Source organism: Pseudovirgaria hyperparasitica, assembly GCF_010093815.1.
Source record: "Pseudovirgaria hyperparasitica strain CBS 121739 unplaced genomic scaffold EJ05scaffold_16, whole genome shotgun sequence".
Taxonomy (NCBI): Eukaryota; Fungi; Ascomycota; class Dothideomycetes; order Acrospermales; family Acrospermaceae; genus Pseudovirgaria; species Pseudovirgaria hyperparasitica.
The window spans coordinates 630,142-642,350 of NW_022985564.1; the positions used below are offsets into that span (position 1 = coordinate 630,142).

Here is a 12,209-nt window from a genome sequence, read left to right on the forward strand (position 1 = left end):
AGAGTGAATCACGGCAGCCAAGCCCAACTTCGTCCGGTTCCGCTCAGAACAGCAGGTATAATTCACATACCCATCTCGTTCTTTTGGCAGTCTCACTGACATTGACAGTCCTGTACATAGACAGGATGTCCGCATCCAGATAGTCCAAAGGGGCTCAAAACGCTGCTGTGCCGCCTCCTTTGAGCCGGCGAAAAGACTCCCCGAGAGTCTTGTATCGTGTTCCAGCTTTGCTGTTCCCAAAGCACCCAGTTCTGCAACTTTGGTCATCCCATCAAAGGGGTATCGATCATATGCGGAAGCGGTTTCGGGTGTCCCTCAACATGCTCATTCAGCCTGGCCATTGGAGTCCGGCCGTGTTCCTGCTGCTGAGCAGACTTATGTTTCTGCTATCCAGACGAGCGTAAAGCAAGCACTAGGCCTCGGGAATGGTGAAAAGTTCGCTACCCAGGCTGTTTTAGGGACTGATACAGTTGTTGAGGGTGGCAGAGACTCGGGTAGCCAGAAGGCTGAAAAGCAGTTTTCACTGACCGAAAACCATGAAAAGACGGCTGTCCAGGCAGTCTCACAACAAGTTCCCCTGCCTCACGAAGTCATAGTGAGGATGAGTAGGTGGATAAATCATGGTTATCCTCCACCAGCCGACAGCGTGTGCAGTGAGGAGCGTCAAAAGACGTTTGATGCAATCAAGCGGGGAGATGTCTTGATCGCTGTTGATTTCGAGTGGACCGGCGAAGGGGATGACAAGCAGGTCACTGAGATCGGGTTCGCAGAGCTGGATACCGGAAAGCTTGAAGGTCTCATAGACAAAGACTTCGATCCTTGTACAGTCTTACAGCATATGACGACGACCCACCTCAAGATAGAAGGGTATGCGGCAGCACCTAGAAAGCTATTCGTACAGATGGAGTGCCAGAACGAGCCAAAGGGGTGCCAGGACTGTTTCCAATTTGGAACTTCGGTAGAGGGCCCGATAGACACCATACGTTCCATCTTCCAAGGCCTCATGGAACCAGTGTCGTCGTGTTTGCAGAAGTCGTACAGCGTCATAACGCACGCTGCCGAGCATGAGGACAAAGTCTTCAAGCAGCTCAAAGTCGAGCTGAAGACTCATATTGATACCCAGGTGGTCGCGGGTCCATATTCTGGCCAGTACGACAGGAAAGGTCCAGTAAGTCTGTCGCAGGTACTCTGGGCTCAGGGGATAGATGGACCGCATCGGCATCTACACAATGCAGGCAACGACGCTGTTTACACCATGGTGGCAGCGATCTGCATGGCCAGGCCGGGGTACAACAGACTGATCAGGACAGATACTGTGCCAGAACTTGACTTGAAGCTCAATAGGGCCATCCGTTCTCTCAAGACACCTGAGTGGCAGACCCGTGAGCAGGCTGAACTCCGCAGTACGGGACGGTAGTTGATAGATGTTTTTCTGGAAGGGATGTTGAGGATCTGGCAGATTCTATAGGCTTCACACTGTTTGGATCGTTTATCTACGATAATTCTTTACTTATTGATAATACAGGGGTGGTGTATTTAAGTATAGCCATCATAGCTTCTGATAAATTTGTACATTTTAATAATTCTACGGATAATTGTGCCTCAGGCACCAACTCGATGACGCTGAATGCGAGCGCGTTGCCCCGCCGCGGGGTTTGCTGGGGATTCAGGGACCATGTGAATATGCAGCTGACCTACGCCGCCTACCTCAGCACTCTGCTTCCTGCTCATCCTCCAACTTCACTCGCCAGATACCTGCAATCCTCATCGCAATCATGGTCTCCCCCCAATTTGAGAAAGCTGCCATCGAGATCGAGCAGATCAACGGCAAGCTTGCTAACGACGATCTGCTAGATGTAAGTGCAGTTTACGAGTAACTCTTGATGATGAGCTTTGCCAGGCCATCGATCCAATATCTGTACTGTCGATTGAACTCAACGACTGACATAACCACAGCTCTACGCCACCTTCAAGATCGCTCATGGCCAGGAGCCTTCTAAGCCAGGCATGTTCGACATGGCCGTAAGTCGACACCTAATCACCGCAATCCTATTTCCTACTCCTTTGAGGGATACTCTTGCTAATATCATCTCGCGACTAGGGTAAAGCTAAGAGCAAGCGTTACACCGAGTGGAAGGAGAAGGGTACCACCGCCGAGCAAGCCGAGCAAGAGTACATCAAGCTAGTTGAAGGCTTTAAGACCAAGCATGGACATGACCCAACACGCACCACCAAGGCTGATGGCACCGCGATCGACGAGAAGAAGCTGCAGAGACTGAAGGAGTTGTGAGCATGTAGTTGAAGTACCGAAAGGGAAACAACATGCTCACGAATCTTGACAACACAATGTTTATGAAAGATCTTTCTAGGTTACGCAATATTGCATACGTATCATAACATCAAGGTCGCATATAAAAGGCCAAGCAGAATTGAATCTCAATTAGCTTCAGCCCAACTCTATTGATTCCCTAACTGTTCCGAGTACTGCAATAACGCGCAATGGTTGCCCCGTCTACCAAGTAATAATGAAAGCAATAATATCAGCAACTAATCATTCCATTAGATAAGATTCTAGAAAGACCTTAATTACCTAGGACTGTGTAGTTGCAAGCACATCGTCCTTCTGCCCGAATCCTCTAGAGCTCTATACTTTCAATTTTCTACATGCCCGGCCCCGACTGAGCCATGCATCTGACCCGTACGAGATGCAACTGGAACAAATCACATGATGAGTGGGATCTGTGTAAGGATGCCAGATTTATCCTGTAGTGAAAGTGACTAGCGAGTTTTTTCGCTAGATGCGTATGGAGGTAATTTGGGATGTTTGATATTGCGCGAAAGGGTGAATCTGGGAAGCATATCTGTTTTGAGAGCCAGGAAAAGAGATGCACGTATCAGTGGGGATATACTGGAACGATGCAATTAGAGGGTCAAGCCTGAGAGGCGCAGGAATAAGGAGGAAATTTAACCGGACAGGTGAAAGTATCGGAGTAGTGTGCACGGTTGTAATCACGTAGTAAACCATATACTGATGAGTGGTCTATTAGGCTATTGATGGACTATGATTATCCAGGATCGTAGGAGCATATGCACATTGGCGCCAGGGGTATTAGCGGCGTTGAGAAGGTAGTGAAATTAACCTCAGTTCAGCAGATAAATGTGGCTTCAATGAAGAGCTTTCCTTCCTGTTCGATAGTCTCGCCGTCAATGTCCATCTTTAGCTTGAGTGTAGGCGTGAACTGTAACGTATCAGTATAGTCAAGACCGTATTTAGAGGCACGTACCTGGTAAATGTATGGCTTGGTGCCTGCAGCTGAGGCCAAAAGGCTCTTTATGACTGCTGGCACCTCGGCCATGACATCAACGCGGTCTGTACGTGGTCCAAGGTTTCCGGCAATTACTGCAGTCGCGTCTTTGCCGTCTTTAGTCTTCCCAGTCCATTTATACTCAACCTCACTAGGCTCTGGCCAGTTGTTTAGGTCATCGACCTTGCTCTTGACGTGCTTGGCAGTGTTTGATGCTCCGGCAAAGATGATTTCACCCTTTTTAGCAATACCCCCAACATTGACGACAGTGGTGCCATACGATGCAGGAGTAGTGAACTCCATCATGACTGCGGAGTAATCGGGACCCTGAAAGCTGACGAAGTTCCACTTGGCGCCTGTGACAAGATGTGAGTACTTGCTCGTTCATGTCTATGAACGCCTCTGCGTGACTTACCGGCATGGTGCGGCTTCATTCCCTGCAGAGCGTGAATGTACATGCCTCGGCCCTTGAAGTTAATCTCGCCAGACTTTGTGATCATGCTGCCCTCAACCTCACACACGGGCCAGAATTTGTGCCACATAGAACCCCATGGTTTCTGTGGGTCTGTGCCAAAGTGAGTAGTGCCATTTTCTCCAGCAATAAAACCTGGCGCAGCTCTTGAGACTTTGAGATTGACCAGGCAATCATTGCTGGTAGCAGACTTTATTGTGTAGTATGTTCCGTCTTCGGAGAATTCCAAAGAGCAGCCGTCTGCGTGAAAAGAGTATTTGTCGTCTGAGAACCCATAGTTCTTGAGGGGTGTTGAACACCAGAGGCTCGGCCTGCCGTCGGGATAGATAATTTTGGAGTTGAACTGAGCAGCAGTCCTTATGCCCCTGTGGAAGTCATTAGTGGCACAGAGAGCAGGGCTCAACTTGCAAGCGAAGCTCACATGACATCGCTGTAGATGACCTGGGCCAGTCCGATGTGCCCTTCCTCTGACAGCAGGTAGAACTGTTGAGTTTCAACATTGGTCGAGTCCTGAACCTTCCATCTCAGGTGTTCCTTCTTTAACTCGGTATAGGGAGTAGTCTTGGCCTGTTCAGTGACGGTTTGGATGGCTGACGGGCCGTAGATGGGCTCCTCGGTGCCGGCGACATTCGCAAGCCTATATGTGAGTCAGGTATCTGAATGAAGCACTCGTGAAGAACTTAACGTACTGTTGCTTGGCCCAGTTGAACATTATGAAACCCGCTCTCTGATACGAGAGAATCGGCGAAGTAGGTATGTGAATAGGCTATTGTCTGGTGAGAAATGGTATTGCGGGATAGGAGTTTGGGCAGATCAATATGATGTCTTGTGTCTAGCGGAGGGAAGGTCGAGCCCTCGAGCCCATTGGTGCGCTCTAAATCCTCTGATCTGCGCGGGGCGGCTGCTAACCTCAAAAAAGGCAAGTGCAAGGAAGATATTCGGCCCACGACCACCGACCCGAGCCACTTGAGCCACTTGAGCCACTCTAGCCACACCAGTAGTCATTATCGATAAGGATTGAGGGGCAGCATGACACTCTGATGAGGTCGAAGGCAATCTACTAATCACCGGAGCCGCGATATTGCTGAGAGACAGAGAGAAGCATAAACATTATCTTTATAAATGAAGGTCACTAACGTCTATGAGGAGAGAGATAGATAGAGGTAATAGCAGTGCAACTCATTTCATAAATTCCGTATCCGCCGCCGTTTCAGCGAACCGAAATCACCACGATTCGCGGCCAACACCCGTGATACCACCTGCCCAGCCCCAATGCACATGCCATAAAATGCCATTTGCTAGTCTGCGCTCCTAATTTGGAGATTCGTGCTTCGTTATCCTTACGGTCAAATGGCTGCCTAGGTGGATGACGGGCCGCGCTTACTGGCCGTTGCATTTGCCTACTTTGTTGTTGTCTGTTGGGTCAAAAGTCAAAATCACCAAATGGATTATGGATCACTAGTCTTCGCTGAAATTTTCCCAATCGCTCCAGTCGCCCCACCTACACCCTTCTACTTCTCCTCGCCCACGGGATCTTCGCCGCCCGCTGCATTGAAAGAATGTGTGCTCGCTCGTCGCTGTCTCCGTAATCAATCCTCGATTCCTCTTCCTCACTTTCTCACCTCTCATTCCCTATATCACTCTTCCACTGCATCGTCAACCCACGGAGCATATATCCCGCTTGCCCGGCTACCTATTGATAGAACTCCCGACCCGATCGCGCTTCTTACCGCCGAAAGCCGCATAAACGATTTCGGCAATCTTTCGGCCTAGGAAATATAGGTATCAAACCGCATGACGCGCATGCGCATGTCACCACTAAGCTGCTCTGACTAGGTCCTAACCCTCGTACCTACACCAATCTTTGCACTCCAAACACCATCCACAACAATCGCCAATTCGCTTTGTTGTTGAATTACGGCCCTCGAAACCTCTGCCATTACCTTGCCCGCGCCGCTCGTCATATTACTAGCTTGCATGCCACCGCCAAGCTCGGACTGGCCTTCGCTACCATTCCCACCTCGGTCTCAGGCTCGGAAAGCAGCCAACAATTGCATAGCGATTACCGGCATCCATCGATAACTCGATCCTACCTCTGTCACCTCGGCCGATATACCTGTGCGCCTTGCGTCTGCTCCTGCCTTCGCCTTACACGACGTCAGCAATCCTCGGAATTTAGGATTAAGGACCGTTGGTTAAGAAGAAGGCACTGATACTAAGCACCATGGCAACCCAGGGTGAGAATGAAGGTGGTCAATATGGGGTACGATTCAGTTCTGTAGAGGAACAAATAGAGCCGGCTGCAAATCTCCAACATATAGAGACTCTGACAAACAAGGAGCGTGTCTCAAAGGATGATCTCACCCCAGAAGCCATACAAGAATTGAAGAATCTGTCAATAACCATGCAAAAGTCACGACTACAGTCAAAGCGAATGGCAGATTATTCCTTCGAGCCTGTGTCACTGCCAGCATCTAGGGTGAGTAATCACTCGTAGCTTCTCCCACAACAAGACTGCCAACGCATTACTGACTCTGCCCAGGCTCCATCCCCATCTTCCGGTTCTCGAACACCATCACTGAGACAAACAAATTCTCCTTCGAGTGGCTCTCCTGTACCCTCACCGCACAGTGGGTCAATACACTCCCCTCCTCTGACTCCCTCTGGAACAGCCACTGGTCGGACAGGACCAGGGTCAAGTAGCCTCAAAGGCTTGGTAGAACCAGCCTTGATGACGCCTGAAATTTCTCCCCCTCATGAAGCACCACCAACGTCAATGGATGGTACTACGCAGAGGGACGATAGGAGGCCGGCATCAGGGTCTAATTCGCGCCGAGCGTCTCCAAAACCAGACCACCGACACAAGTCTGAGTCGGACGTCCCCGGTGTTGTATCACCACATCCAAAGCATGTGCCAACTTTCACAGTAGGGGCAGCTGGAGATTCTGTCCCTGCATCTAGGGACGCCAGCCCTGGCCGAAGCACCCCCGGTGAATCTGGGGCGGACACGCCTATTCAAAGTAGACCATACACGCCCAACGGGGATAAGGACAATCCATACGCCCGCAGTAGGCGAGGGCCTCAACCTCGCCATGTTGATGGTTTGGAGTCGCGTTTCGTCTTTGCTAAAGAACATGCGGCGCGACGTGGGCATGCTTCGTCCAGCTCAATCTCGACTGTTAACGCTGCTCGTGTGTCTGTGAACGAGGCCAGAAAGAAAGATGAGAAGAGATCCAGTGGGTTCTTCGGTAGAAAACATGACCATACTAGTGAAGAAGACCACAAGGATCACCACGACTCGACCAAAGAACATTCGCACAGCTCAATGTCTGAACTGAAGAGGTTCTTCAAAATAGGTGGTAAACATAAAGATAAAAAGTCGTCGTCTAAGCCTTCATCAAGAGCACCTTCACGGCAGCAGTCTCCCGTTCGGGGCTCTAAGTCAGGAACAAAGACTCCTCCAGTGTCAAACACAACAACGACGTCAAGTCAGCAAGTCAATGTGCCATTTGCGGACGATCACGGGCTGCAGGACAAGTACGGAAAATTCGGAAAAGTCCTCGGCTCCGGAGCAGGTGGGTCGGTTCGATTGATGAAGCGAAGTAGTGACGGGGTAACCTTTGCGGTCAAGCAATTTCGGGCAAAACATTCGTACGAGTCGGAGAAGGACTACACAAAGAAGGTTACAGGCGAGTTCTGTATTGGATCGACGCTTCACCACGGCAACATCATTGAAACTATGGATCTTGTAAACGAGAAAGGGAACTGGTATGTTGTGATGGAATACGCCCCGTTTGACTTGTTTGCAATAGTCATGACAGGGAAGATGGACCGGGCCGAAATAGCATGTTCGACTCTGCAGATTCTAAGCGGTGTCACATATTTGCATAGTATGGGATTGGCGCACCGAGACCTAAAGCTGGACAATGTGGTGGTTAACGAGCACGGCATCATGAAGATCATTGATTTTGGTAGCGCTGCTGTATTCCGATATCCGTTTGAAAACGACATTGTTTTGGCCAGCGGTAAGGGATATTTCGTCAAATTGTCGTACACAGCGGTACTGACTCCAACTAGGTATCGTGGGATCTGATCCTTATTTAGCGCCAGAAGTGTACGACCTGTCCAAGTACGACCCACAGCCGACAGATATTTGGTCACTGGCGATCATCTTCTGCTGTATGACGCTCAAACGGTTTCCATGGAAGCAGCCTCGTGTGTCGGACAATTCGTACAAGCTGTTTGTGTCACCTCCGACGAGCGGACCTAGAACGGACATTGACACGAGGTCAAACGGAGGTCAATCCGAGCCAACTTCAAGAGCCAATTCGGAGCATCACAAGCATCAAAATAGGAGCGAGAATACGTCGGCTCCATCGACACGCGATGACAAGCAGGTGGCTTCAGATGGTGCTGCGACGAATTCAACGTCCTCAAACGGCAACTCCCAGCCACCGACAATTACTGGGCCATGGCGACTACTGCGTCTCCTACCTCGCGAAAGCCGATATATTATAGGTAAAATGCTGGAAATTGACCCGAAGAAAAGAGCGACGATGGAGGAGGTGTTGAGCGACAAGTGGATCACGGGCAATGCTGTATGTCGACAAGAGGATGGCGGCCAGATTATACGAGCCTCTGGACATTCGCATACACTGCAACCAGGTGACAACGATGCAGCAGCGAAGAAAGCAGCATGAAGAGGCAACAGAGAGTGGTACGAACAGCGTCCACGAGCTCGTGGCGGGCATAGAACAAGCGTATATGACGGACGGACAACAAGATGGGAGGGCGCACGGAGTACATTGGGTAATGAGCAGTTCTGCAGTCGGGTATTTATTTTGTAGCTTGGCAGGAGGTTATGTCGCATTCGTCGTATTAATATGGTGCCGGGCAGGAGATTTTGGACATGTATTCTTTCATCTTTCACCTGTCTGTGTGTTGGATGGAGGCCACTGGGGATGTTTATAGCGTTATATAGAGCATATTTGAGACGGATGTCTGGGGTACCGGACGGCAGTAGAGCGAGCGGGGGCGGAGTGCAGCACTACACCGGTGGTGCAACGACTGTATCAGAAGACGCAACTTGCAGCAGGCAGAAAAGTACCGGGACGAGTCTTTTTTTTTTGAGGCAAACAGCAATGCTTGTGCATGGGTTCGTGCGTGCGTGCGTGTGTTTTGTACTGGGGTATGCTGCTATGTGTGCGTAGCAACGGCGCTTCTATTATCAGATCAGCCACTAGAACCTATCATTGCAGGTGTGATGATGATAATGATGATCAGTGAAGGTGATAGTAGCTATTGTTAGTAGTGTTTCGTACTATATATGTATGTATGTGTGTATGCCTGTGTGTATGTCTGTGTGTCTGAATGTGAGTAAGTATGTATGCGGCGTCTGGCGCGTGCAGTCTGGAACGGTTCGTGCTGGATTAGGTGCGCGCGCCAAACCAATGACAAGCGGGCGATTGGTCGTCAGTCGGTGGGCGCAACAGCCAAGGCCAGAACCGTGAAGATAAGATCATCCTATTGTACTCTGTGTATTGTGTGCTTGTTCAGTTGTAGTTGTGCCAATGATAATAATCAGCGCAGCACGAAGCAACCCGCGGTCGGCGTCGAGGGAAGAGGGGGGGTGCTTTGCAGGAGTGGCAGGGCTTGCAGGGGCTTTTTCCACCATGCATTGTGCATTTGGCGCTCGGACCAATGGCGTTGCGTGGGTCTATCTCTTGCTCCAACACACGTTTGACGTTTGCTGCCTTCAACTGGTTCAAAACATCTGCTTCTCCCCGCCAGAACTCTCTCACTTTCTCCATATCCTTCATGTTCGTCTCTACTCTAGGCCTGGCCGCCTACGAAATCATATCCTAAGCTTGCCACTGTCTCAGTCTGGGCCCTGCCTTGACGCTTGCTTGTAGACAAATCTTTTTTTTTCTGCTCCTGTCCACAATGGTACGCCATCTTTCTGCACCGCTCTACGTCAATAGCGTGGGTGATAAAATACCTTTGATCCCCGGCTTCAAGACGTCTGCTGGTATGTGGCCATCTCCTCGTTCAATTCGTCTTGTTGCTCCTACTATCTTGCCTATTGGTCGTTGGTACCTAGCATTGTGTACTATATCATAGCCGAGCCGCAGCGTGCAACCGTCAAATAGTCGCAACCTCTAGCTGCCCAAACTTCAATCCTCGAAATATACCTGCTCACACAAGGCCTCGATAGTTTTCCTCACATCTCTATCCGCAAATCTACGAATCCCGGACGACGAGCTGTACCCTACACCCATATCTACCCCCTCATTTCGCGGCTCCGACGCGATTCCTCTGCCTTCACTGTCCTCACTCTCCGCCATGACACTGCCACACGAAGCTTCTGTCGCAGATGCACAGGCACTCAACGACCCTCTTGATGCTCCCGCTCCGTCTCCACTCGCTGATGTTCCCGAACTGACCACTTACACCGCCAAATCGCATGAAGATCGCGTGGCAGCACTCAAATTGGTTGCAGACAGCATTGCGGAGCAACGAAATGCAACCTCTCGCTCTATCATCTACAATCCAACCATCCTTTCAATCTACGCAGCGATTGTCGGATTTGGCGTGCGGTACTTTTATGATGGCTTCGACACTCTCCCCGTTATCATAACGACGCTGATCGGAGCGACAATGACGGCATTGATTGCCGTACGGTGGTTTGCTGGGCCTTATATTGACCTGGCGGAGAAGATTGGCTGGGACTGGTTGGGCGAGGATCAGATGATAATCACAAAGTGGGGAGACAAGGTGATCGGCACTGTGATAATTGGTTGGGCGCGGCCGGGAAGCCCGAATGGAAGCAAGAAAGAGAAGAAGAAGAACGAGAAGAGGAAATGGGGTGTTGTGCGAGCTTGGACTGTGGCCGTCAAGTACCGCGGCAAGGGTGTGGCCAAGGCGCTTCTGGAGGATGCGGTGCAGGAGGTGAAAAAGCAGGGTGGAGAAGGAATTGAATTCTCAGATGAGCATGCGAGTACGTTGTAGAGATCACCCCTATGCTTGGTTGCTAACAAAGTCTAGATCACCACAGAGTTCTTCCTACATATTTCAATAAGGGCATCGATGCGGATGAGCAGCGCGCATTCGACCTCCTGCACGCCCTCTCGAGCATCAAAGGCACATTCAAGAATCGCCGATAATCTTAGACGCACACTATGAGGAGCGCCATAGATCCATATGACGCCATCGACGAATCTCCTTTGGCCGACTCAACGTTCCCACACGCTGTAATTCGGACCATACAATAAACGAATCTACTAGAGAACACCGAGTAATCTTCCCATATCTGACTCGGCATATACAATGATACCCCTCGGTCCATGTTGGATCGGCATTTTTTGTTGTAACGGACGACACCCACATATATTTATATATTAGATAGATGATTGGACATGAATGACACGTATAATTCAGAACTCGGTCCTTCTTTTTGTCTGCGGCGCTCCAGGTTTTAATTTTGGTGGGTTTCTGTTTCAGGCTTTTCAGCTGCCTTGTTGCGCGTCAAACTCCGGCCTGTTCTGGCCCCACAGAGCTGCGGCGTCAGCAGCGCCTAAGAGAAAATTTTAGGTCTCCACAAACACAGTACCATCGATCAATAGCATTCGATACCAGACAAGGAAGGAGAAGAAACCCCCAAAAAATGCAAATGCCTTGACCCATTAGGATGGCTTTTGTAATTGGCTATTGACTGAGGATATGAGATATGGTCCGACGAGAGCGTGCCGCTGTGTAGATATATATATATATATATGTATGTATGCATGACGCATGCGTGGTGGATGTGATGGGATGATATTACTCGGCGGCGCAGCACCATATCTAACATCTAATCAGATCCAGTGCCAATAGGTATAATGTTATAATGAATAAATGCAGTGTAGTATAGTCTTGCCAATGAGACTTGTAGGTGTCGTCGGGTGTCGTCGGCGGGTGTCGGGTGTCGGATGTTTGGTGTCGGGTTCTTCGCCTTGCTGGGTCACTGTCTAAGATTGCGGGATCCATAGGTTGCGTGCGCCGGCACTTAGGCACGTGGTAATTAGACGGGCACTCCGTAATGGACTCGGGAGGCACCTAAAATATAGCAGAGCGCCCTGTGCTGTAAAGCACGATGGATTGATAAGAGCGATGGGTTTGGTAGTAGGAGTGATAATGCGAATAAGCTCTCCCTAAGTATCCACCAATGCCTGCTAGAGTAATACCGCTAGTTATGGATACGAAACATGACATGATTGTATATAAAACGTATTCATCAAGCTAGACGAAGATACGGCGTGCTTAGTTGTGGTGTGGTGTGGTGTGGTTTGTCGGGCATGGATAATGCATGGTTGATGCGGTGGTTGAATGGTTGAATGGTTGGTCAGATTGTTGTTCGTCAGATGATCGTCCTCGACGGACTGGCACGGCGTGTA

The 12,209-nt window shown here is 49.9% G+C and overlaps 4 protein-coding genes across 4 annotated transcripts; 3 read left to right on the forward strand and 1 right to left on the reverse strand.

The window, feature by feature from the left end:
• Positions 1–1,775: 1,775 nt before the first annotated feature.
• On the forward strand, positions 1,776–2,290 carry EJ05DRAFT_504094 (uncharacterized protein; the record flags this gene model as incomplete). Its single annotated transcript, XM_033747517.1, has 3 exons — positions 1,776–1,856; positions 1,957–2,022; positions 2,102–2,290. 3 exons carry the CDS (start codon positions 1,776–1,778, stop codon positions 2,288–2,290), a joined length of 336 nt encoding a protein of 111 aa, XP_033597011.1.
• Positions 2,291–3,146: 856 nt separating this feature from the next.
• EJ05DRAFT_489257 (survival factor 1) lies at positions 3,147–4,782 on the reverse strand (the record flags this gene model as incomplete). The annotated part of the gene is made up of 6 exons (XM_033745772.1): positions 3,147–3,239; positions 3,285–3,661; positions 3,721–4,142; positions 4,199–4,414; positions 4,467–4,543; positions 4,687–4,782. 6 exons carry the CDS (start codon positions 4,780–4,782, stop codon positions 3,147–3,149), a joined length of 1,281 nt encoding a protein of 426 aa, XP_033597012.1.
• A 994-nt stretch (positions 4,783–5,776) lies between these two features.
• On the forward strand, positions 5,777–8,569 carry EJ05DRAFT_145062 (Pkinase-domain-containing protein). Its single transcript, XM_033739271.1, has 3 exons — positions 5,777–6,256; positions 6,320–7,802; positions 7,855–8,569. Exons 1-3 carry the CDS (start codon positions 6,002–6,004, stop codon positions 8,475–8,477), a joined length of 2,361 nt encoding a protein of 786 aa, XP_033597013.1. The 5' UTR covers positions 5,777–6,001; the 3' UTR covers positions 8,478–8,569.
• A 973-nt stretch (positions 8,570–9,542) lies between these two features.
• Positions 9,543–11,223, forward strand: EJ05DRAFT_479536 (uncharacterized protein). The gene is made up of 3 exons (XM_033744690.1): positions 9,543–9,805; positions 9,992–10,774; positions 10,822–11,223. The coding sequence occupies exons 1-3, from the start codon at positions 9,721–9,723 to the stop codon at positions 10,938–10,940; spliced, it is 987 nt and encodes a 328-aa protein (XP_033597014.1). The 5' UTR covers positions 9,543–9,720; the 3' UTR covers positions 10,941–11,223.
• The last annotated feature ends 986 nt before the right edge of the window (positions 11,224–12,209 follow it).

Excerpts from the sequence above, each read along its gene's own strand:
- EJ05DRAFT_145062 (XM_033739271.1), top strand. The coding sequence starts at position 6,002 with ATGGCAACCCAGGGTGAGAATGAAGGTGGTCAATATGGGGTACGATTC. Across the intron at positions 6,257-6,319 it reads TGTCACTGCCAGCATCTAGG|GCTCCATCCCCATCTTCCGG; the intron begins GTGAGTAATCAC and ends GACTCTGCCCAG. Across the intron at positions 7,803-7,854 it reads CGACATTGTTTTGGCCAGCG|GTATCGTGGGATCTGATCCT; the intron begins GTAAGGGATATT and ends GACTCCAACTAG.
- EJ05DRAFT_479536 (XM_033744690.1), top strand. The coding sequence starts at position 9,721 with ATGGTACGCCATCTTTCTGCACCGCTCTACGTCAATAGCGTGGGTGAT. Across the intron at positions 9,806-9,991 it reads CGGCTTCAAGACGTCTGCTG|TTTTCCTCACATCTCTATCC; the intron begins GTATGTGGCCAT and ends AGGCCTCGATAG. Across the intron at positions 10,775-10,821 it reads ATTCTCAGATGAGCATGCGA|ATCACCACAGAGTTCTTCCT; the intron begins GTACGTTGTAGA and ends AACAAAGTCTAG.